The sequence below is a fragment of the Miscanthus floridulus genome, chromosome 5 (genome assembly GCF_019320115.1).
Source record: "Miscanthus floridulus cultivar M001 chromosome 5, ASM1932011v1, whole genome shotgun sequence".
Classification (NCBI taxonomy): Eukaryota; Viridiplantae; Streptophyta; class Magnoliopsida; order Poales; family Poaceae; genus Miscanthus; species Miscanthus floridulus.
The window spans coordinates 116,671,502-116,696,533 of NC_089584.1; the positions used below are offsets into that span (position 1 = coordinate 116,671,502).

The window sequence follows — 25,032 nt, forward strand, 5'->3', positions numbered from 1 at the left end:
TTGGTGCTGATACGATCGTATACGATCGTGGATTATTACTGCTGGCTGATTTGGTGTGAGAGAAAAATACTGTTCTGGCTAAAAATTTATGATCGTTTACGACCAAGCGAACAGGCTGAAGGCTGGCCTGACGAGGCTGATGACCCAATGAAAGCCCAATCTTATCTGAGATCTGACCCGTCTTTCCTTGAAGACTTGGATCATGCCACCCACCATCCACCCTGCCAATTTTTCGTACGGAACAACCGTACGGGACAAGGATACCCCGCATTCAAGCTGGCTTCGTGTTACAGATACCCCCGTCGAAGAAAAAAGATTTCCCCCATAACCATATTTCCAACCATTGCCGAGCTCTCCCATAATCAATCCTCAGGCTGTTCCATTTAATGATATCATCATCATCCACAGATTGTGCCGTACTCCGTATTGATTTTGCCGTAACCCAAGCTGCCAATCGCGATTGAGTATCTGCATCTACTACGATACGACCACATCGCTCTATATGGATGCGGTCGTACCAGCCACCGGCGGAAAAACTAATGCATGACGTGATGAGAGGGAGGGAGCCGAGAGACAGCGGCGACGACGATTACCACGATCAACGACAAGGATCAGGAAGCAGTCACGCCAAGGACAATGAGGAGGAAGCGAGCGAAACGTCGTCTCTGCCGCCGGCGGCAACGACGACGACGGAGGGAAAGGCGGAGGGGGCATGCCACGACCATAATCGCTTCAAGTTCAGCGACGTGCTACTCGCCCGCTTGTCCGAGACCCGCGCGTCGGCCCCATGGTTCGTCGACATGAAGCGGCTCCAGTCTACCGACGTCAGAGACGACCAGAACCGGCTGCAGTTCCCCGGGCGGAGCCCGATCTCCCAGATCTTCACGGACGCCGAGAAGGTCCGGGTCAGGACCTCGGGCGGCATGTCGGTCACGGCGTTCGATCACCGGGGCCAGCAGTACGAGATGACGTGCAAGTTATGGAGAGACAAGCACTACCGGTTCATGGGGCCGGGGTGGAAGAATTTCCGGCAGGCTCACCATCTGAGGATAGCCAAAGAAGCTCACTTGACACGGCGCGTAACGGTTAAGCTATGGGCGTTTCGCTCACGCGCGCTGCTGCCCGAGGTCAAGGACGACGACGGCGAGGAGGAGCCCGGCCACCCGGATGGCGCGCTCGGGCTGGTGCTGCTGCTTCTTGACGAGGGCGAGGGCGAGGAGGAAGAAGTGGCTGGTGGGGAGGTGGTGACGCGTGACGAGGGTTATGCAAGAAAGTTTCTGGAGCTGAGGGGTGCAGTGGCGCTTTGGCTATTGTGGACAAGGGATTGAACGAAACGCGAACGCGCACGACCACGCCGATCGAGATTGAAAAGCACGCATCGGGGCACCGGGTACGATTGCTTCTTGCTACCTCATCATGTTCTAGTAATTTTAGATAGGATTTGAACCAAAGTTATGTGGAATCAGGGGCAGATCCAAGGGGGGCTGCCGAAGCTATAGCCCCTAATGAGCCTAATTTTTTCATTAGACCATAGTTATTTAGCCTTAAATAATTATTAATCTCTAACTCTATCCCTAAATCTTTATTGTTTAGTCCTCCTTTGTCCCATTCTGCATCTGCCAGTGTGGAATCATCGATTGTTGGTTTTTGGACAGAGTTGTCAATTGTTTTTTTTTGGGACATGTCTAGTTCCTTAATTTAACACGCTCTCTCCGCTTATATAAATCTTTTCTCTCAAAAGTTTTCTGCATCAAAATTGTTTTCTCGTTATCTGAAGAATGTTATAGCGAGTATTTGAACCAAATCACTAGGGGGAAAAAACCTTAGTCCTGAAATCACGCTTAAAAAGTGTCACGTGTCACTAAATTTAGGACATCTGATTCCTTAATTTATTCAACATGCTCTTTGTGCTTATATAAATCTTTTCTCTCTCTAGAGTTATTGGTGTCGCATCAAAATTATTTGTTCAATACTCCCTCCATACCTACAAAGAAAGTCGTCTAGGACATGATTGCGTTTACCAAGGAGTGATTAATTAGGGTAGAGTTATGGTAGAGTTTTCCCTATTTGTCCCTAATAAATACGCCTGTGGCTGCATTCCATAGGAGAAAGTTCCTGAGTTTTACTGGCTAGCGCAGCTAGTCCCGAGTCCGGTGGTGCTGTGTTCGAAACCCCGCGGACTCGAACTATTTTGCCTGTGGCTGCTGCTACCGAATCTTTTTTGCATGGCACTGTTGGCTCGCGCGCTGCTCGTTGTGGAGTGCTGCTGCTGCATGGCGCGCGCTGCATGCGTTCGTTGCCAAAATTTTTTGAAGCGCACGCAGTTCGTTTCCAAATTTTTGTTCTTTGCTGTGAAACGTTCGCGTGGCGCGCTTTTTTTTGCTGGCGCGCACGACGACCCGGTTTCATCGCTGCGAAACGTTTGGACTGCCTGTCTGCGCCATCTATTTAAAGGAAAGAAACGTTGCTTTCCTTCTTAGCTTCACGTTACCACTGTCCGGTGTTCTTCTTAGCTTCTGTTTCCATCTATCAAATGAAATGGCTGATCCAAGGAATGCTGCCTTTGATCTCAATGTCCGCATAGAAGAAGGTGACGGCAATGTTGGTATTGTGCCTATTGTTACTCAATTTGGATTTTCCTTTTATGATGTTCGTAGCATGCAAATTTCTCATTTTGTTGTTTCCTTATCTTTAGGATTTGATTTGAACCTTCCATTGGATGAATTTGGCGCTGTCGACTTAGGTTACGTTGCAAACGTTGCTGGTAATGCTCTCGGGTTGTTTTTCCTTTCGTTATGCTCTCGGCTAAGTAGATGAATGTTATTCATTTTTTTTTTGTTTTACTAGGACATGCTGTTGAGGTACCGATTGAAGGACATGGCCGAAGGAAGGACATGGCCGAACAACAAACAAAACAAGTGTACCAAGCATTGTTAGCTAGGAGTAAAAATGGGAAACTTGGCAAGAAAGATACAAGCATTGTTGCTGATCGTTTTGGACTCCACATTGAACTGTACAATGCTTATGGAAGCGAGGTAAAGACCAACTTGCCAATGACATTCCGGTTGTGGTTGCTAGTCAAAAGAGGGGTAGATGTGGTCGCAAGGCAATCCCTCTAGACTTGGAACAATTGCATAGCATTCCACTCAAACAAAGAATGACCGTAGAAGATGTGTCTATCAAACTTGGTATAAGCAAGTCTAGGATTCAAAGGTATTTAAAAAAAGGGTTGCTTAGGCGCCACTCTAGTAGCATCAAACCGTACCTCACTGATACAAACAAGATGACTAGGTTGAAGTGGTGTGTTGATATGGTTGAGCAAGGTTTGGTTGGTGATCCAAGATTTAAGGATTTTTTTGACTATGTGTTCATTGATGAAAAATGGTTCTACTTATCTCAAAAATCCAAGAAATATTATTTGCTACCCGAGGAAGATGACCCTCATCGCACTTGTAAGAACAAGAACTACATCCCTAGGCTCATGTTCTTGTGTGTTTGTGCTCGGCCAAGGTTTAGGAATGGAGAGTGTGTTTTTGATGGCAAAATAGGTTGTTTTCCCTTGGTAACTTATGAACCAGCTGTTAGAAGAAGTCAAAACCGTCTTCGTGAAGAACTAGTGATCAAGCCAATTACTTCAATCACAAGAGATGTGATTAGGGATTTCATGTTAAACAAAGTGTTGCCCGCCATTAGAGCCAAATGGCCTAGAGAAGATGTGAGCAAGCCGATATTCATTCAACAAGATAATGCCCCTTCACATTTAAAATTGGATGATCCTGAGTTTTGTGAGGCTGCTAAGCAAGAAGGCTACGACATAAGACTCATTTGTCAACCACCCAATTCTCCGGATTTTAACATTTTGGACTTGGGGTTTTTTTCGGGCTATTCAAGCAATTCAATACAAGAAAGATGCAAAAACAATAGAAAATCTAGTTCCAGCCGTCCAACAGGTAAAAAGATCAATTGTTCACATGTTGCAATGTTTATTTAACATGAAAATGTACTCATTCATTGATTTTCTTCAACACATGTTACATAGGCATTCATGGAGTACTCCCCATGGAAAGCAAACAGGATATTGGTAACACTTCAAAGTGTTTTGAAGGAAGCCATGAAGGTTAAAGGGTGCAACAAATTCAAGATACCTCACATGCACAAGGACAAACTAGAGAGGGAAGATAGGCTGCCACTACAAATTGGATGTGAACTTTCATTGCTTGCTAAAGCCATTGCTACTGTCCCTGAAACTTAGAATGATCAAGTTAGTTTATGCAGATTAGAACATTCAAGTATGGAGATGCATGTATCTTAGGTTAAATCATTGTACCTTAATGATCTTTGTTTGCCACTGAGTGAATGTGCTCGTCCAACTTCTTGATAACTTCCTCGGGCAAAATAATGGTCTCACCATCCATTTGAAGTTTGTGCACGTTAGGAATGTAGATCTCACACTCAAACTTCACCTGGTCATGCAACATCTGTGCTGATAGGTCATAGTCTTCGTGCATGAGTCCACAACGTGCACACCTGCGAGCATTGCATCGTGCATGGAAGCAAGCTTCTGAGAAGACGCCGTCGGCGTGCAACGTGCCGCAACGAGCACACTGCCTGCCCTCGATGGAGTCCGGCACCTCGACGACGGAGACCGGCACCTCCTGCGGCGCCTCGCCGGAAGCCGACACCTCTACGTAGATGGAGTCCTCGACGGCAGGCTGCACCTCCACGATGGAGTCCGGCACGTAGACGGAAGCCGGCAGCGCCTCGACAGAGTCCTCGACGGAGTCCTTGACGGAGAGCAGCGCCTCGACGTCGTCCATGGCTCGACAGAGTCCTCGACGGAAAGCGGCGAGACGATGCTGTAGATGAAGGCGCGCGGCGAGGCTGCGGTAGATGAAGGGGCGCGGCGTTTAAGGGAGGCGTGCGAACGGACGTCGAGTGAAACGAAGCGGCCACGATTACTGCCGCTGTGCACGCTCGCGGAACGATAAACATGCGCGGAACGACGGACTCCGTGATTAATGCAGGGGCAAACGCGTCCATAACCACAATCGCGCGGCCAAGACGACAAACTTTGCGAAATCGGTGGTGTGAGCCAAGACGACTTCCTTTCTAGGTATGGAGGGAGTAAGTGCATGATGACCTATCTGAAGAATGTTATTACAAGGCCAATGACTTGTCTGAAGAATGTTATTAATAGGGAGTACGTATTTGAACCAAATCACAAGTAAAAAACCCTTAGTGTTGAAATCATGCTTTCATGTTACTAAATTTTGTACATCTGATTCCTTAATTTCAAAATGCTTCCTCTGCTTATATAAATATTTTTTTCTTGTTGCAAAATGTCAAAAGTATTTGAAAACTATTCTTATTGTAAAGTTTCATTCATTGTTACTTAATGTTACATTAAGAGGCCATTTGGATCCAAGCTGCTAATTATTAGTGGCTTAGCAGCTAAAAGTAGCACTAGTGGAGCTCATAGCTCAGAATGAACTACCCAATTAAAAAAAGCCATTGACTGTTCCCCAAGCTAAATACTACTAGTAGTAACTGTAAAGGCATCCCAATAACGGTCGAAATAGTCAACCTTTTTTCCCAACATGAAATAGAGAATAAAAAAAGCATCACTCCCAATAAACTCCTCTAGCTCTCTCTCTCTCTCTCTGTCCAACTTACTTTTATATTATCGGTCAGACAGTCGAGGGGGAACGAGTGCGAGAATGAGGATCATCGATGTCTTTATGGTGGCCACTTCTCTCCTAAGGCCCAACGTCCCCGGTGGAGACATCACCTGTTTTTTTGCATCAGCAGGAGTGCAGTTTTCTTCACGCAAGATCAGTGTATGCTGTTATAGGCGAGCTCTTTTCTATGAGTGTCTGTGAAAGTTCTCTTGTTGTAGCTTTAGAGCTACAAGTTTGTCTTTGGGACATGGACTCCCAAAAGTTTGTACTCTGATTCTAATGATAATATATTTGAGTACTTGTCAAGAAAAAACTTCCTTTTATATGTATTATGCAGTTGGAGGTTATTCTCTTTTTTATTTCTATTTCTATACTCACTGCCAAATCAGCTAGCGATTTTACCACAGCACTGAAGGCGTCCTAAACTACAGGATACAAATAGAGTCCAGCTAATAAAAAAGCTACTACTAGCTAGCTTCTCCTTTGCTAGATGCTAGATGCTAGATGCTATAACTGTTAGCATCTGGATTCAAACTAGTCCTACGGATTCAGAAGCCATTGGACAGTTGTAGCTTACATAAGGGCAACGACCATGCCCACTTTTTTTTTAAGAAGTGCTGGAGGGGTAAACGCCTCACTCGAATGATTTTCCATCGATTCCGGGACTAAGCCGGTAGATGGAGGGTGCCGGAGCACCAACAAATGCAGTTTAAGTTACAAAACATTTCGGGGACTATGGCCCGTCACAGGAGAAGAGGAGATTACATAATCAACTGAGCTCTACTCCTGTGAAACAAGTCACTCCATTTCAGCGCTTGCTGGACTAGGTGAGACGGGAGGCGGCATCGCCACAGAAGACAGTCTTCCCGGCAGGCGGCGAGCAGCCGCGTTATACAAGGTTGCTGGCCCCGGAACACAACGTCGTGCCGGTGTTTCCAGATAAAGATGCCTTTAATTCGAGATTTTTTCGATTCAAAAAGTTCAGGATGCTATTTTTAGGAAGGGCAAAGGTTATTGTCTTGTAGCACTACACATAATTTAGTACTACAGTAGTACTAGTACATTCAATCATTCAGCAGGGTTTGTTGGAATGTGGTAAGCTCGCCGTCAACTCTGCCCCCTGCACAGCGGCAGCCATGCCATGGTCAGGCAGGCGGACTCCACCGCGGAACCGCCAAAAACGGTGAAGCAAACGTGCGCGCTGTCCCGGAGGAGCCAGCCAGGGAAAAAAAAAGCTGCATGCATGCCTTGCCGACGCCGACGACTGCCGTGCCGAGACAGCACACAGCAGCGCCCGGGGGCGCCAGGCGCCCAGGCTTCCGTCCTGTTCGTTTATGGATGAAAGTCGAGCTAATTGATTTAGTGTGAGAGAAAAATACTGATTTACTGTGAGGGAAAAATAAATACTACTGCCAAGCGAACATGGCTTCACCGGCGGCGGCGTCAGAGCGCGTGCATGCATGCACGATGCATGGGCACGGGGCACCACATCACGCTGGCAGTGGCAGGCAGGCAGGCGTATATGCACGGCTGCATGGCAGTTGGCAGCGCGAGCATCAGAGGCGGCTCACGTGGACCGGCCGGACCCCTGCCCTGAGCCCCTGACCGTGCGGGCTGCGGAGGCCGACGATGCGAATTGCGACGCGGCGAAGCCTGCGACGTACGGAGGCGTCACGCGCGCGCGCGCTCCGACCCTTGCATCGCATCGCAGCACCTCACCTCATCGCATAGCAGTCACATCTGACCAGTGACGAATCGCATCGCAGTCCAGCCCCCCCTCCAGCCTGCATTGTCCGGAGCACATCCATTCGGCCCCAGCCCCCTGGCCGTGGTTACCTTGCTGATGATCATCGGCTGCGTCCGGCTGCCTGACCCGTCTGCACACCGCGCCGCGCGCCTCATCATTTCGCGCAACTGCCGCACTGACGCGCGACAATAGACGTACACGTCCTATGTGCGGTCACTGTCCACACAGAGCGACGACTGCGCGAATCTTTCTCCTCTCTCTGCCGAGTCTGAGGAGGTGTTTAGTTCCTCCTATGTTATATCGGATTTTTAGACATATATATAGATTATTAAATATAAACTAATTATAAAATTAATTACACAGTTTATGACTAAATTACGAGACGAATCTTTAAGCCTAATTAATCTATGATTCGACAATATGGTGCTACAGTAAGCATGCGCTAATGATGGATTAATTATGCTTAATAAATTCGTCTCGTGGATTACCGACGGATTCTGTAATTTATTTTTTTATTAGTATCTGAACATCCAATGCGGCACTTTCATGTGACACCTCCTAAATTTTAGTCACTGGATACAAACACCCCTGAGTGAGTGTGTGTTGCGTTTGTGATGGTGGTGGCGCAAAGGATAGTCGACAACGACACAACACGAACACATCATCCCTGGACTCTGCTGTACCGTAGGTTGGTGTTGCCATGTTCGTTTCTCTTATAATCCGTCTTTTTCAGCTTGTTTTTTTAACTGGATCAGTATTTTTCTCTCACAATAAATTAGTCGGAATAGTGTTTCGACTTGTTTTTTCAGCGAAGCGAACGGAGCCCTGACCAGCTAGCTCTGCCACCAAACAGCACAACACGCACACATCATTCCTGTTGAAAAGTTCTACAGCAGCTCCCGCTTCATCGTGTGAAACTCGAGCGGCATTTTTTTTGGGGTGGGTCGACGTTGGTGTTGGCTGTCAGAGGCTACGTGTTTAAGTGGTGAACAAGCTTCACCTCAACAATATAGAAGTGATTTTTGGCTACCTGTCAATTTGGACAGATGTTTCTTTGTTAGTACTCCGTACATGCCTGCACCGTACCACATTGCAGACACTTTTGTTCGTTTAGGACGAAGCAGGTAAGGTGGTGAAGTGGAGTTTGCGTGTGAGCTTTGAGAGTGTGGGTCCCAATAAATCTGTTTTTCTCCGATCAACCTGTTTAGCTGGGCTTATATCATCGTATATGATCATGGATTATAAGTTGGAATATTATTTTTCTCTCACATCAAATCAGCCAGCAGTAAATAATCCACGATCGTTTACGACGAAACGAACAGGCTGAATACTTTGTTCAGCAGGCGGCGCAGTGACCGCGCACATCTGGGCCGGCCCAGATACACAATGACAGGCCAAGACCACGATCCGGTTCTTGACCGGCACCTCCGGCCAGGAGATCTGGTAGGAGCCCTGACCGGAAGGCCTGGCCGTGGTGGGACCGCAGTCCGACTCCGACCCCGTTCCTCTGACCGAGAATATGCCGGATCTTTGGTTGCCTCTCTTTCCCGACCGACACGGTCGGGACCGACTGGGAACGACCGACCAGAAAGCCTGCTCGGTGTAGGCCCGGGGAGCAGGCGGAGCAGATAAGGTAAGGCGCTCAAGTCAACCGTAATACCGAGGACCGTATCCTGCCATGCCCTGTGCACATGCAGGACGGTGCCGTCAAGCCATGTCAGACGGACACTATATGTAACACCCTCGGTGTTACATTGTACAGTTTTTGCTAAAACACTGTATGAACATCATACTTGTGTGTAAATGTGTGTAATATAGGGTATAAATCAAGCTACGACACTTGAAACGTTCATCTGAAACAAATACTACATTTCATGTCACTTTATATCGTTTAGTATTCTAAGTGAATTTTTATCGAACGAAAATGTTATAAAACCCTTATGCAAAAATTTGATAAAGTTCATAGTACGAACTTCGTGGGCGACGATAAAATACGTGTGGTCGAGGACGGGGTTCGCTAGCTAGTATATCAAGTAGCTTGGAAAAGGAATTCGACGCGAAACTGTTTGAATCTTAGTCATTTCGCGTGAGTTTGAAAATGGGTCGACGAAGCCATGTTCGACAATTTTTGTAGAACGACCGGGTTAAGAAGTGGCAAGATGTTTTGGCTTAGTTCGATAGCTCTATGTACCCTCTTGAGGATAGAATGACTGGTTTGGCTTTTGGATCATCGAATTGGTTGTCGTTGCAGCTTTAAAAAGCGTGCACGAGACGTTTTCCACCACCAGGCGCGGTCACCGCCTCTGTTCGGCCTGGCACCGCTGCACGGGCCTACCCAGCGTGCGCTGCCGCGACGGCCGCGTCGCCACTGCCGCGCCTATGCAAGCACACCCACACGCGTGGTCCCTGCGCTGCTGGCCATGGCCTCCTGCCGCCACGCTCTGGCGCAGCTCGCGCACGATGCACGCGCCCAGTCATGCTGCTCGCCCGTCGTCGCCACGCGTTGGCCATTCGGCCTTCACTGCCGCTTGGTCCACACCGTTGTGGCGTGCCTGGCTCACGACTAGTGCACACACGCGCGCACTGGGGTCCAGCGGGCCTAGATGCTCTGCCTCCTCCATCACGTCCACCTGCGTCACTGCCCGCCGTCGCGTCTGCCTGCGTGTTCGGCTCGTCCGAACCGGTGTCGCCGCTCGCCCAAGTGCGCTCACACGCACCGCCTGCATAGCTACTGCTCCCGTTGATGTTGCGGCTGCACGCGCATGGGTTAGCCCTGCCGGCCCTCGTCTTCACGGTTGCACGCGTGGACACGCCACGTTTTCTTGTCGCATCGTCTAGAGGGTCGTCGGCCAGCCGCGCCACGCCAAGGCCTAACTCACTGAGCCGGTCCCCTCTTGCAATTGCCCATGTTTGGAGGATGAGTGGGGTACAGCATCGTGCCTAACTTGCCCTGGGTGGTAGTACGATGTCGGGCGCCAATTTAAGCTTTCGCCGTCGCCGTCGTCACCATTAAGCCGAACACCATTGCCCCTCTAATTGGCCGTGTGCAGTCCATCCCTTTTCAATTCATCGTGCGCCCAAATAGCTAGAGTAGTTAGCTTCCAATTGGAGTCATCTCGACGGGCTTCTTTCCTACGGTGAGGTAATGGGGAGAATTTTTTCCCCTCGGCGGTCCGCCATGGCCGGCAAGGCGAGCGCCCGGCCATGGCGATGCTCCATGCTCTTGTGTCTCATTCGAGCAGGGTTGTGGCCTCTCCTTGACTCATTTGCTTTGCCCATGTAGTGGCTCCGCCAACGGAGCAGCAGGGCGCCAGGAACGCCTTCACCGTGGCCAACGTGAACCGGAGCAACCTCGCGCATGTGGCCAGCCCGTTGCTGTTCCTCATGACTTCGCCCAGCCCATCCGTCACATCTCTGGTGAGGCCCTCTTGCTCCTAGGATAGGCGGTTGAGCCAATTTGGGGCTAGGTCGCCCGGAGCGCGTTGGCGACCACCGGCGAGCTAGCTTAGATGTCGTTCCTGTGGCCACACCTGCGTGATGCGCCATTCTTGGCGTTTGTTACCTCAATCTGTTGCGCGTTGCACGTAGAGACTCATGGGGGTGCTGGTTGGGCCGGAGGGGTCTGTGCTCGCCGGCGTTTGGCCGGTGAGGCCGTGGCCTCTGTTAGTCAGGCCAGGGACTTTATAAAGCATGAATTCGAATAGAAGTAGGGTCCTAGATGCGAAGCTAGTGACTCATTTAAATAGTGCTTGAGTTAGCTTTGTGAATAGGAGAAAGAACGGGGACTCGTTTGCAAAAGCGCTAACCGCGTGTGGGTCTTCCCACGCTGGGCCGCTGTCGAGGGCACGGGCCGCCGTGTGGGCCGCACTAGGCACGCGCGCGAGTCGCTGTGGTGGGCTGAGCCACGTCGCGAGTTGGGCAGTGCAGTAGAATTTATTTTTCAATTCTCCAGTGAATTACAAATGTTTATTCAATATAATTTCTAGCTGAACTTTGATAAATTGTAGTAAATTATGTAGTTGTCCAAAAATAGTGAAACCAAGTTTGTTAGGTTCACAAAAATGTCATCTATCTGTTAGTGTAAATTACAGTTAGCTATGACAATGGTAGGTTCATAAATTCAAACTAGAGAAGCTTAGTATTATGTAGATTAATAATTGTTGGAATTTTTGTGGTAAATTGGTGATAGCTATAGCTATGAAAATTTTATAGTAGGCTGACTAGATTATTATCTGTAAATTTTATAGCCTTAGAGTAGGTTGATAAATAGAGTAGCTATTATCCTTGCTTTATCATATATAGCGTAAATCAAGATTAGGAATAAGAATACATGTAGTTGCTATAATAATGTATGCCACACTTCATACTTGTTATTGGTAACAATAGATAACTTAGTACCTTGGGCGGTAGCACTAGCTTAGGAGTTAGACAGATGTACTTTTATTTTAAGAGTTGATGTTGCTATATTACTAAGTATTGCATCATCATTTCATGCATGTAGATCACGAGTTGGTAGAGTTCGTGCTCGTCGATGAACAGGAGTACGAGGAAGTCATTGAGGAGCACGAGGAGGAGATCCTCATGCAGGAGGGAGCCTCGGAGCCTTTTGGTACTGACTTTGCTGACCCGTCGCCTGCCAAAGACAAGTCCCAGTGCATAACCCCTATTTTATGATCACTGAATATATATATATATATATATATATATATATATATATATATATATATATATATATATATATATATATATATATATATATATATATATATATATATGATGTGCATTTAAGTTACAGGCATTTTATGGAAACTACATGCATAAATATATCTACCCATGACACGAGTCCTACTAATATAGGTCGAGTAGTGTTATGCTCAGGATATCGGTAGCGTGAGTAACCTGTCGTTACTCACAAATAGGTGATAAATATTATCACTCATGATAAAATGGTGGAAAAGAAAATGGTGACCGGGTAGGGATATGGTTTGGGTACTGGTGGATGTAAAGGGTTGTGTCTGCGGCCAATAGGGCATAGCTCGGTTATACTTTTTACCTGTCTGTGTCAATTAAGGACCGGTCGTTGCATATGGCTCTAGGCAAGTCATAGATTTATTATCCTGAGCACATACTTGAGTATGGGTGCAGGGAAGACTCATTGCTCTCTTGTTATGGATCCGGCTCTTTCTGGACTGACTGATTGGAGGCAGGGATGGTGGAGGTCCTTACACCACACTGAGTCCGAGACTCAGGAGTGGGGGCTTAGAGTCCAAGTTTGGACGGGGACCTAGACACCTAGGACAGGAGGGTGATGGGTTAGTCCTGCTTGTACCTGGGGTACATGCGGGGCGTGTGTTTTTGGAGTACCCAGCTGGGGGCATTGACTCGCGAATCACCGACGTTCCGATATGGCTTGTCTATGGTTCAGCACCGTAGTAAGAACTGAAAGATGATGAAATGGAACGAATTGCTCAACTCTTGCTTGAAAGTAGAACAGGTGATTATATAGACTAGATAGATAATAACTTAATACGGTTGATAATAATAACATAAATAAGGAATCACTATTAGTATTGCTTTCTGCCAAAAAAACAGCAAACCATAAAGCTTATCATATTCCTTGAGTCGGAAAATTATTCCCACTAGTCGAATAAGTCTTGCGAGTACATTATGTACTCAGAGTTTATTTACCCCTGTTGCAGGTAATGCATGAGAAGTACCTTTGGGTGGAGGATCCTTTTGGTGGGCTTAGACGGATCCTCGTTCTTATCGCTACATGTTTATTTTAAATTCCGCTGTTTATTATTCCGCACTCTGATATTTGGTAATGTAATAATATAATTTTTAAGAAACTCTGATGTATGAAATGGACCAGTATTGTAACTCATTCTCATTATTGAATCCTTAAAAAATGTGGATCTTTCGGATTCTCCCTTGGGGTGTGCCCGACGGATACTGCCCGCTGTAGCTTGCTTTCGGGGTGCTTAGTGTCTAGTGGAAGACGAGCACTTCTGTAAGCGTGTTATTTCGAGCGGTTCTGCCATAGTTCGTACCAGAGCCAATAATGATTATGAGTTTCATCATTTTTTAAAAAACTTAAAAATTTGACCAACAAAATTTTTGTGAAAAGTAGGATGCGATTAAATTATGTAAATAAGTATCAGCCCTAGTAATATGGTCTATCTAGGATAGCGGCACTGGTTTTATCTAATCGATTTTCTATATGTACACTGACTTACGTTGCATAAGAAATCATCTAGCATACGGAAAGTGAGTGTGCGATGTGCCGAATTTTTTTGCGAATGCCGCTATATTCCGGCTTAAGTGAACGTATAGGACGATACATGCATCATGATAATAGCATTTTGTTTAAACTAAAATCCCGCCCTACACGTATAATTGGATTAGTAAAGTGATATGATTAATTAAAAGAATGCTTTAATTAAATGTGCTGTCATTTCTCTAATCCCTTGCTTCTGATCGGGAAGGTTGTTCTAAATGGATGGTTCCTATCTTTTATAGATGAATCTAAGGTCCAGACACGGGAGCACCAGTGCTAGGGCGGCTCACGGTCTTGGCGAGGGGCAAGGCGAGAGTGGTCAGGCCAATGAGCACAACGGGGAGAGCCATGGGGCTCCACTTCTGGCTCCTCCTCCGCCACCACCATCTCCGATGACTTATGTTGAGATGATGGCGGAACTAATGGCTGCTCATTGAGAGTCAGCCCGTGCCATGAAGTTAATGGCACAAGCTATCGCTGGCTTCACCCACGGAGGCCACAGGGGCAATGGTGGGAACAGGGGTGGTGCCCGCCATCCTGAGGGACCATCCTCTTACCAGGATTTCCTCAAGACCCACCCACCCACTTTCACACCGACAGATGAGCCCCTAGATGCAGAGCATTGGCTTCGCATTTTAGAGTAGAAGTTTCTGTTGCTCAATGTGGGCGACGAGCAGAAAGTGCGCTTTGCAGCGTAGCAACTTTTGGGGTCCACGAGTGCATGGTGGGATACCTTCCATGCTATGCAGCAGCCAGATCATCCGGCAGCCTGGTAGGAGTTCACCATAGCATTTAGAGAGTTCTATATTCTTGCTAGTGTCATCAATCGGAAGATGACTGAGTTTCTAGAGCTACAACAGCGGAGTATGATAGTGATGGACAACGTTAATAAGTTTAATCACTTGTCCCAGTATGCTGGCATTCATGTGGATACTAATGAGAAGAAGAAGGACCACTTTTTTCGTGGCCTCTCTTATATCCTTCAGGAGAAGTTGTACACTGCAAACTATCAGACTTTTAGGGCAATGATGAATGCTGCCATCACCATGGAGGGCTTGCAGTGGGATTCCCATGCAGAGTGGAAGAGAAAACGGGTGGCTGCGAGGTCTTCTAGCCACCCTCATACTCAGAAGGTACAGGTTGTTCGACGGGGGCCCTATCAATCATCAGGCAAACCTTCATTTTGGCACCCCTAGCAAACTTCTCAGACTTCTTCTACATAGTACCGTGCACCCACTCAACAGGTGCTGCCCCAGCAGCCTTAGGGACAGCAGGTCCCACCCCGCCAAGGGTTAAGAAACAAGCCTAGTGATTGCTTCAAATGTGGCAAAGATGGCCACTATGCCCGAGCGTGTCCCCAGAACCAGCTAGCTCAGTCTACTCAACCATCGACGAAGTCCCGGCTAGTCAAGCGGACTGTGATCAAGAGGAAGGTGCCAGCCAACCGATCCGAACAGGTGAATTTCATAGATGCTGAGCAGATATTGCAGCAGGAACCGGTGATGGCTGGTATGTTTACCATCGATTCTCATCCAGCTTATGTGTTGTTCGATTCTGGTGCATCACATTCCTTTATGAGCATGGGATTTGTAGACCGACACAACTTACCACTTATGGCTATACCGTATGCCTATAGAATCCATACTACGGGTTCGCAAATGTTCATCAATACCCGAACGGACACAATAAGCTTGGTATTAGCCACCCACACTTACCGCCTACAGTTCATGGTAATGCCTGGGCAAGGCATTAATGCTATTCTTGGAATGAACTAGTTGTGGATGTATGGGGTAGTCTTGGATTTGAAGCGGAGAAGTGTCAAGTTACGATTTCCTTCTTCTAAGGATAGGATGTCTCTGCTTGTACCCTCGGATCCAGTCTTACCTGTTGCTGCCCATGCTAAAGCCTCTCCTGATTTTACCCCCATCCCTATGGTATGTGAGTTCCTAGATGTTTTTCCTGAAGATCTTAGATTGCCACCGGATAGAGGCATAGAATTCTCCATTGAGCTAGAGCCTGGTACTGCTCCTATCTCTCGATGCCCGTACCGCATGGCTACAAGGGAATTGGCTGAGATGAAGAAGCAACTGGAAGAGTTGATGGAAAAAGGTTTCATCTGTCCTAGTTCTTCACCATGGGGTTGCCTAGCCATTTTTGTGAAGAAGGATGGTACTTTGTGGATGTGTGTGGATTACCGCCCCCTTAATGCAATAACCATTAAGAACAAGTATCCTTTGCCCCACATAGATACTTTGTTTGACCAATTAGCTGGTGCAAAGGTGTTCTCGAAGATTGATCTTCGATGAGGCTATCATCAGATCAAGATCAGACCACATGATATACTGAAGACAACCTTTTCTACTAGGTATGGGTTGTATGAGTACATAGTGATGTCTTTTGGTCTCACCAATGCTCCTGCATTCTTTATGTACTTGATGAATTTAGTCTTTATGCCAGAGCTAGACAAGTTTGTGGTAGTATTCATTGGTGATATCCTAATATATTCCAAGAATGATGAAGAGCATGCCCAACACCTTCGGATAGTGCTGGCTCGACTAAGGGAGCACAAGTTGTATTCTAAATTCAGCAAGTGCGAATTTTGGTTAGATCAAGTGTAGTTTTTAGGGCATGTGTTGACACCTGACGGCGTTTTAGTAGATCCCAGCAAGGTGCAAGATGTGTTGGATTGGAAGTCTCCCAAGTCTGTGCATCAGATTTGTCAGTTCCTTGGTCTAGCTGGGTACTATCAGCGTTTCATTCTGGATTTTTCCAAGATAGCTTAGCCAATGACCAAGCTGCTCTAAAAAGAAGCTAAGTTTGACTGGAGTCCAGCCTATGAAGAAGCCTTCCAAGCTCTGAAGACATTTCTGACCACTGCTCCTGTGTTGGCCCAACTAGATATTGCTCGACCCTTTGATGTATATTGTGATGCCTCAAAGATGGGGTTTGGGTGTGTGCTTATGCAAGATGGGCGTGTGATAGCTTATGCTTCGTGCCAACTGAAAAAGCACGAGGTGAATTACCTCGATATGTGGGACCTTATCAGGTGTTGGAGTAGTGTGGCCCAGTTGCTTATCGTCTCCATCTTTAAGGTATTTTATCTGTGATACACAATGTGTTCCATTATCACAATTTAAGAGATGTTAACGGGTTTCGGATGAAGCTGTGGAAATTGAAAGGCTTCCCCTCTAGCCAGATTTGACTTATGTTGAGCACCCTGTCAAAATCCTAGATGAAAAAGAAAGAGTGACCAGGAATAGTGTGGTAAAGTTCTACAAAGTGCAATGGCAAAACCATTCAGAGGATGAGGCCATGTGGGAACAAGAGAGTTACCTATTGAAGCATTACCCCCACCTCCTCTCTGGTTCTAATAGTTAGTTGCTGCGTCAAAATGTAATTCTGATCTCCTTCTCACACTAGGCACATGAAATCTCGGGTCAAGATTTTGTTTTAGGGGGTAGATTTGTAACACCCTCGGTGTTACATTATATAGTTTTTGCTAAAACACTACATGAGCATCATACTTGTGTGTAAATGTGTGTAATATAGGGTATAAATCAAGGTATGACACTTGAAACGTTCATCTGAAACAAATACTACATTTCATATCACTTTATATCGTTTAGTATTCTAAGTGAATTTTTATCGAACAAAAATGCTATAGAACCCTTATGCAAAACTTTGATAAAGTTCATAGTATGAACTTCATAGGCGACGATAAAATACGTGCGGTCGAGGATAGGGTTCGCTAGCTAGTATATCAAGTAGCTTGGAAAAGGAATTTGACGTGAAACCGCTTGAATCTTAGTCATTTCGTGTGAGTTTGAAAATAGGTCGACGAAGCCATGTTCGACAATTTTTGTAGAACGATCGGGTTAAGAAGTGACAAGATGTTTTGGCTTAGTTCGATAGCCCTATGTACCCTCTTGAGGATAGAATGACTGGTTTGGCTTTTGGATCATTGAATTGGTTGTTGTTGTAGCTTTAAAAAGCGTGCACGAGACGTTTTCCACCTCCGGGCACGGTCACCGCCTCTGTTCAGCCTGGCATCGCTGCACAGGCCAGCCCAGCATGCACTGCCGCACTGGCGGCGTCGCCACTGCCGCGCCTATGTAAGCATGCCCACGCGCATGGCCCCTGCGCTGCTGGCCATGGCCTCCTGCCGCCATGCTTTGGCGTAGCTCGCGCACACCGCACGCGCCCAGTCACGCTGCCTGCCCATCGTCACCGCGCGCTGGCTGTTTAGCCTTCATTGCCGCTCAGTCCACACTGTTGTGGCATGCCTGGCTCATGACTGGGGCACACACATGCGCACTAGGGTCTAGAAGGCCTGGATGCTCTGCCTCCTCCATCACGTCTGCCTATGTCACTGCCCGCCGTCGCATCTGCCTACGTGTTCCGAACTGGTGTCACCGCTCACCCAAGCGCGCTCACCTGCACCGCTTGCATAGCTACTACTCCTATTGACGTTGCAGCTGCACGCGCATGGGTTGGCCCCATCGGCCCTCGTCTTCACGGTTGCGTGCGTGGACACGCCACGTTTTCTCGTCGTATTGTCTAGAGGGTCGTCGGCCAGCCGCGCCACGCCAAGGCCTAACTCACTAAGCCAGTCCCCTCTTGCAATTGCCCATGTTTGGAGGATGAGTGGGGGTAGAACGTCGTGCCTAACTTGCCCTAGGCGGTAGTACGATGTCGGGCACCAATTTAAGCTTTCGCCGTCACCATCGTCACCTTTAAGCTGAACGTCATCGCCCCTCAAATTGGCCATGTGCCATCCATCCCTTTCCAGTTCACTGTGCGCCCAAATAGCTAGAGTAGTTAGCTTCCAATTGGAGTCATCTCGACGGGCTTCTTTCCTACGGTGAGGTAATGGGGAGAATTTTTCCCCTCGGTGGTCCGCCATGGCCGGCAAGGCAAGAGCTCGGCCAGGGCGATGCTCCTTGCTCTTGTGTCTCAATCGAGCAGGGTTGTGGCCTCTCCTTGACTCATTTGCCTCGCCCGTGTAGTGGCTCCGCCGACTGAGCAGCAGGGCGCCGGTAATGCCTTCACCGTGGCCGTCATGAACCAGAGCAACCTCGCGCATGTGGCCAGCCCATTGCCGTTCCTCGCGACTTCGCTCTGCCCATCCGTCACATCTCTGGTGAGGCCCTCTTGCTCCTAGGATAGGCAGTTGAGCCAATTAGGGGCTAGGTCGCCTGGAGCGCGTTGGCAGCTGCCAGCGAGCTAGCTTAGATGTCGTTCCTATGGCCAGCTCTGTTGGGTGCGGTAGTGATTCAATTAGGGCTTCAAGGTGGTTACTCTTAGCCTGTAGATGGTTACCGAGTAGCAGTAGAGGCGTGGTGTTAGGTGAGTTCATCGGCGTCGGGTTGCTGCGGCCGGACCCCGCCATGGCGCATGGCCACGCCTGCGTGATGCACCATTCTTGGCATTTGTTACCTCAATCTGTTGCGTGTTGCACATAGAGGCTCATGGGGGTGCTGGTTGGGGCCGGAGAGGTCTGTGCTCGCCGGCATTTGCCGGCGAGGCCGTGGCCTCTGTTAGTTCGGCCAGGGACTTTGTAAAGCGTGAATTCGAATAGAAGTAGGGTCCTAGATATGAAGCCAGTGACTCATTTAAATAGTGCTCAGGTTATCTTTGCGAATAGGAGAAAGAATGGGGACTCGTTTGCAAAAGCACCAGCCGCGCGTGGGTCTTCCCACGCTGGGCCACTGTCGCGGGCACGGGCCGCCGCTTGGGCCGCACAAGGCATGCGCGCGAGTCGCTATGGTGGGCCGAGCCATGTCGCGAGTTGGGCAGTGCAGTAGAATTCATTTTTCAATTCTCCAGTGAATTACAAATGTTTATTCAATATAATTTCTAGCTGAATTTTGATAAATTATAGTAAATTGTGTAGTTGTCCAAAAATAGTAAAAGTAAGTTTGTTAGGTTCACAAAAATGCCATCTATCTGTTAGTGTAGTTAAATTACAGTTAGCTGTGATAATGGTAGGTTCATAAATTCAAACTAGAGAAGCTTAGTATTATGTAGATTAATAATTGTAGGAATTTTTGTGGTAAATTGGTGATAGCTATAGCTATGAAAATTTTACAGTAGGCTCACTAGATTATTTTGTATTTGCCGTAAATTTTGTAGCCTTAGAGTAGGTTGATAAATAGAGTAGCTATTATCCTTGCTTTATCATATATAGCGTAAATCAGCATTAGGAGTAAGAATACCTGTAGTTGCTATAATAATGTATGTCACACTTCATACTTGTTATTGGTAACAATAGATAACTTAGTACCTTGGGCGGTAGCACTAGCTTAGGAGTTAGACAGATGTACTTTTATTTTAAGAGTTGCTGTTGCTATATTACTAAGTATTGCATCATCATTTCATACATGTAGATCACGAGTTGGTAGAGTTCATCCCATCGATGAACAGGAGTACGAGGAAGTCATTGAGGAGTACGAGGAGGAGATCCTCGTGCAGGAGGGAGCCCTGGAGCCTTTTGGTACTGACTTTGCTGACTCGTCGCCTACCCAAGGCAAGCCTCGATGCATAACCCCTATTTTATGGTCACTGAATATATATATATATATATATATATATATATATATATATATATATGATGTGCATTTAAGTTACAGGTATTTTATGGAAACTACATGCATAAATATATCTACCCATGACATGAGTCCTACTAGTATAGGTCGAGTAGTGCTATGCTCAGGATATCGGTAGCATGAGTAACCTGCCGTTACTCGCAAATAGGTGATAAATATTATCACTCATGATAAAATGGTGGAAAATAAAATGGTGACCGGGCAGGGATATGGTTTGGGTACTAGTGGGTGTAAAGGGTTGTGTCCTACGGCCAACAGGGCATAGCTCGGTTACACTTTTTCTATGTCTATGTCAATTAAGGACCGGTCATTGCATATGGCTCTAGGCAAGTCACAGACTTATTATCCTGAGCACATACTTGGGTATGGGCACAGGGAAGACTCGTTGCTCTCTTGTTGTGGATCTGTCTCTTTCCGAACCGACTGATTGGAGGTGGGGATGGTAGAGGTCCTTACACCACACTGAGTCTAGGACTCAGGAGTGGGGGCTTGGAGTCCAAGTTTGGACGGAGACCTGAACACCCAGGACAGGAGGGTTGTAACAGAACCGACCAATTTATAAGAGCACAAGTACAAAAGCAATCACCGGAGTGATCAAACCGTCATACTTGAACCCATATAAACCCGGTAGTCAACTGAAACCACGAAGGATTTCAAACCAACTTGCATACAACCAAGATCATAGTAATTCAACATAACAAGCCACATGTTACATCCATTTCACAAGTAGTTCATAAGTACCACATACATCAGAGTACACATAGTTATTACACAACGAGTTCACAAATAGCGGAAGCAAAGTAGTTTAACACCATCACGCACACTTAGTTCAAATACAAGCCAGTACCATAGTCATATCCAGCAAAAGCAATAAGATAAGATAACATAGATGATCATGCCCATGATCTAGTCTTCATCCCCCACAGGGTGGAGACAATACTTGCAGTAGCCGTTATATAGCACGTCATCTGCAACAAGGGAAAATAAACCCTGAGTACGAGAAGGTACTCAACTAGACTTACCCGTCGTAAACCAGAAATAAATGACACCAAGGATTATGCAAGGCTTTATCGGTGGATCTAGCTTGACAACCATTTTGCAAAAACGCTTTAGTGATACGAGAGCATAATTAGGTTTATAAGTAAGCAGCAATTTAACAATATTAACATATCAACTAGATTAGCACCTGTACTAGAGCAAGCAATTTGATTAACTCCAAACATTAGTAACCATATCCGGTATAATGTGGCATCATTATCATCATTGATTTAACCATCAAGTTCAATTAAGTGCATCTACGTTGCCGCTGCTCAGTCAAGTTCTCACTATCCGGGAGAGACGGCGATTCGAATCGATTCCTATCCAGCTGGAGGGGTATTCCTAACACAAACCCAGGCATACCTCGCGAAGGCAGCCTTAGGTCACCTTTGGTACATCTCAGGAATCGCGGCTCCGAGCAGCGCCGCACCCTCAGGGAGTCCACTCTGCCAGGTGGTCAATCTCACCTCGAACTTACGCCAATAGCTCCCCGCACATCCTTACTACCACCAGGGTGCGCACTTTCACTTCTCGGTCTTCCGGCCTGAGTTGAGCTACTCGGCTTCGCGGTCGGAACGAGTTATCCGGCCAACTAAGTGATAGGCATGCGTTCAACATGACATGAGGACGTACAGCGAATCGGTCCTTAACCGACACAGACGGGGATAGATCCACAACCAAGACCTCCTTGCCTTGTTGCTTCTCTATCGACCTCCCGCCCGGTCACAATTCATTATTAACACATGGTTATTCTCCACGATAGCGATTATAGCCAATCGTGATCAGACATTTTTCTATTATGCAGGTGACAGGAAATCACCCGACTTTTACCGGTCTAAGCATGGCTAAGCTATGATTCGCTCCTAGACCTAAATAGGATTTAGGGTACGTATACTGGCCAAGGAATAGGTATATATGCAACAAGTGTTCGCATCCAATTCCTATCACTTAATGCATCAATAAATAAAGATACTCAAAGTAACCATTTTGAAAACATAGGAGTCTTAGAATGCTCCGGGGCTTGCCTTTCAGAAAAGATGAAGGTTGGTGATCGGGGCACTCAAGAACTTCTTCGTTGACTCCTTCGGGGGCCTGCACCTCCTGCTCCTGAGCTTGCTGCTGCTCCTCCGGAAGTACTGGCTCGAATTCCAGAAGCGTAACTCCCTCCGGAACACCTATTGCATGCATATGCATAGTAAGAATCGTGCATGCACAAGAGATGGAAGATGATGAAATGTATAGCCATGTATGAATGGACGCATGAAAGACATAATGATGCAAGATTAACATTGATTTTTACCGAGTAGGTGCATATCTCTTTTGGAAAACAAGAATGGCACACTCACCAAGTTCTAATAACCTAAGATAAAGTTGTTCATCTTCGGTAAGAGGTCTAGCACCTGCAACTAACAATTTATCTTAAATTAGCCTAGCATCTAAATCATCACATCAACTCATATAAAGCAAACCATTCAGTTACTGCGCTCAATAGTTTTCAGGCTGTAAACAGCAGCTACAAGTTTGACCCATAACTGGAGTTCTACAGATCCAAATACCATGATTTAAGACTTTCTGGAAAACTTATAAAATTGTCTACAACTTTGTTTTTGACCACTTTCCCAGTAAACCAATTTATCATGGGGAACTTTATATAGTTCCCCGAATTGTCCAGAAAGGCACAACGCAAGAAATAATTATTAACTTACGTTGCAAACATACAAACGGACAATACCAACTTTACTAACTCATCACACATGTTGAAAGAACACCAGAAAACATAGTGTCCCTTCCTAACTAACTTATTCTCATGCCTTTAATAAATTATTTAGATACTTAGGTTAAATAATAAATACATATCCAAAGTGTACATAAAATTCCACAAAAATTACAGTAGCTTATACATGTCTCCAATAGGCTACTACATAAATTTCACATCAATTTAACAAGTATCTCATCCTACACAAAAACGACAAGGCATAAAGGCTTAAAATGGCATAAATAGGAAACCTTAGTGAAAAGTGTCAAGCAACAGATTTCATATTTTTCCTAGCATCTTTCTAGCATAAGAACCTTACTCACCAAATTTTACCTACACTGGATCTATAGAAAAATTATGAAAATTCACATAAGATCCATCCATTGATAAAAAGAAATTCTATAACTTAAAAACTATACATGCACTAGCTCTGAAATTTTAACCATACCTTCTACTAAGCAAAAATAGATGACCCACAAAATTTCATAATTTTTGGACCACAGAAACTCAAGTTAAAATTCAAACAAGTTTGCATGTATTTAAAAACACATTTCAAGTTCCTATTTAATTCACCCAACATTTCTGAAACATGTGCTCATATAATATTTTTATCAAATACTAGACATTACTAGGAACTCAACAAAATTAGAACCACATCATTTGGATCTACCAACTAGGAGATACACATTTTTGAATCTATATGCCAAACTGTGAAATAAAACAAACAAACAAATAAGAAAACATTCACAGCCACAGCTGTTGGGCCGGCCCGAGGAACGGCGGCCCGCGAGCGACGCTGGCGCGGCCCAGACATTGGAGCGGCCCACGCTGGGCTCCCGCCTCAGCCACGGCGGCTGACAAGGCGGACCCACGCGACAGAGAGAGAGGAGCAGGGGAAGGAAGAAGACGACGGCGGGACTCGCCGTCGGCGGCTTCTCCGGTGAAACCAACGGCGTTACGGTGCTCACTACAGCAATGCACAACTGGCCGTGCCCTTGATTGAAGCTTTTGGCATGGCTACAGGGTCGGCGACGAGCAATGGCGGCGCACGGCCGCGGCAGGGCCGGCTCCGACGACGCTACAGCGTCAAGGTTCCTAACGGTGACCCTACGGGCTCCGGTGGTACTCCTATGACCTAACGTGAGCCAGAGGAGGGAATGGAAGTACGCGAGGAGCACTGGCTGCGAGAAGCGCTACTCCGGCGAGGTCCGACAAGGCGGTGGCGGGGAAAAGATCGACGATTGACCCTTACCGATGCACGATCGACACGCGAACATGGTGGAAAAGGAAGAGGGGACCACGGCGGGGCTCTGGGTAAGCTGGGCAACGCGTTTTTGCCAAGACACGGGAGCTAGGCGAGGGCGAAGCTCCGGCGGCAATGGCGGGCGGCTTCGGGCTGCGCTGCGGGAGGCGAGAAATGACGAGGCCAGACGCGCACGGCGAAGCAAATAGGCGAGCGGAGGGGCGCGTGGCGTCTTCGTGGCAGCAACGGCCTGACGAGCTGGGGCAGCGCCGGCGTACGGCCTCCACTTGGCGCGCGCGGCCAGACGGCGGTCGGCCACGACGGCCTGAACCCAAAACCCTGTAGCTCCGATTTAGTCGAACCTCAACGCCTGACAGCGTGATTTGGAGTCGATGGATCTCCGAATCCTTTGGTAATTAGCGCAAACCTCCAAAACGAAAGTTGAAGTACTATGTACCAGCTACAAAACTCCTTTAGAGATCAAAGTCTAATTCACAACGGATAGAGAGTAAAATCAAGCCAAAGTCGAGCCTGAAAAACTGGAAATGCATTAAACACTTAGAAAATTTTTAAGTGTAGAATCAGCCCTTGTTTCAGGCTTGTGGGCCCAATTTGAACATGTTCTACACATTTTCATGAGTTGGCTCCTAAACAAAGTTTGTTACTTATAAAATTTTGTACAACTTTG

General features: G+C 46.8%; 1 protein-coding gene across 1 annotated transcript; it reads left to right on the forward strand.

The window, feature by feature from the left end:
- Window positions 1-506: 506 nt before the first annotated feature.
- LOC136455182 (uncharacterized) lies at window positions 507-1,328 on the forward strand. Its single transcript, XM_066455316.1, has one exon. It carries the CDS (start codon window positions 507-509, stop codon window positions 1,326-1,328), a length of 822 nt encoding a protein of 273 aa, XP_066311413.1.
- The last annotated feature ends 23,704 nt before the right edge of the window (window positions 1,329-25,032 follow it).

What these genes read in the sequence shown, in the direction of transcription:
- LOC136455182 (XM_066455316.1), top strand. Translation starts at nt 507, where the DNA reads ATGCGGTCGTACCAGCCACCGGCGGAAAAACTAATGCATGACGTGATG.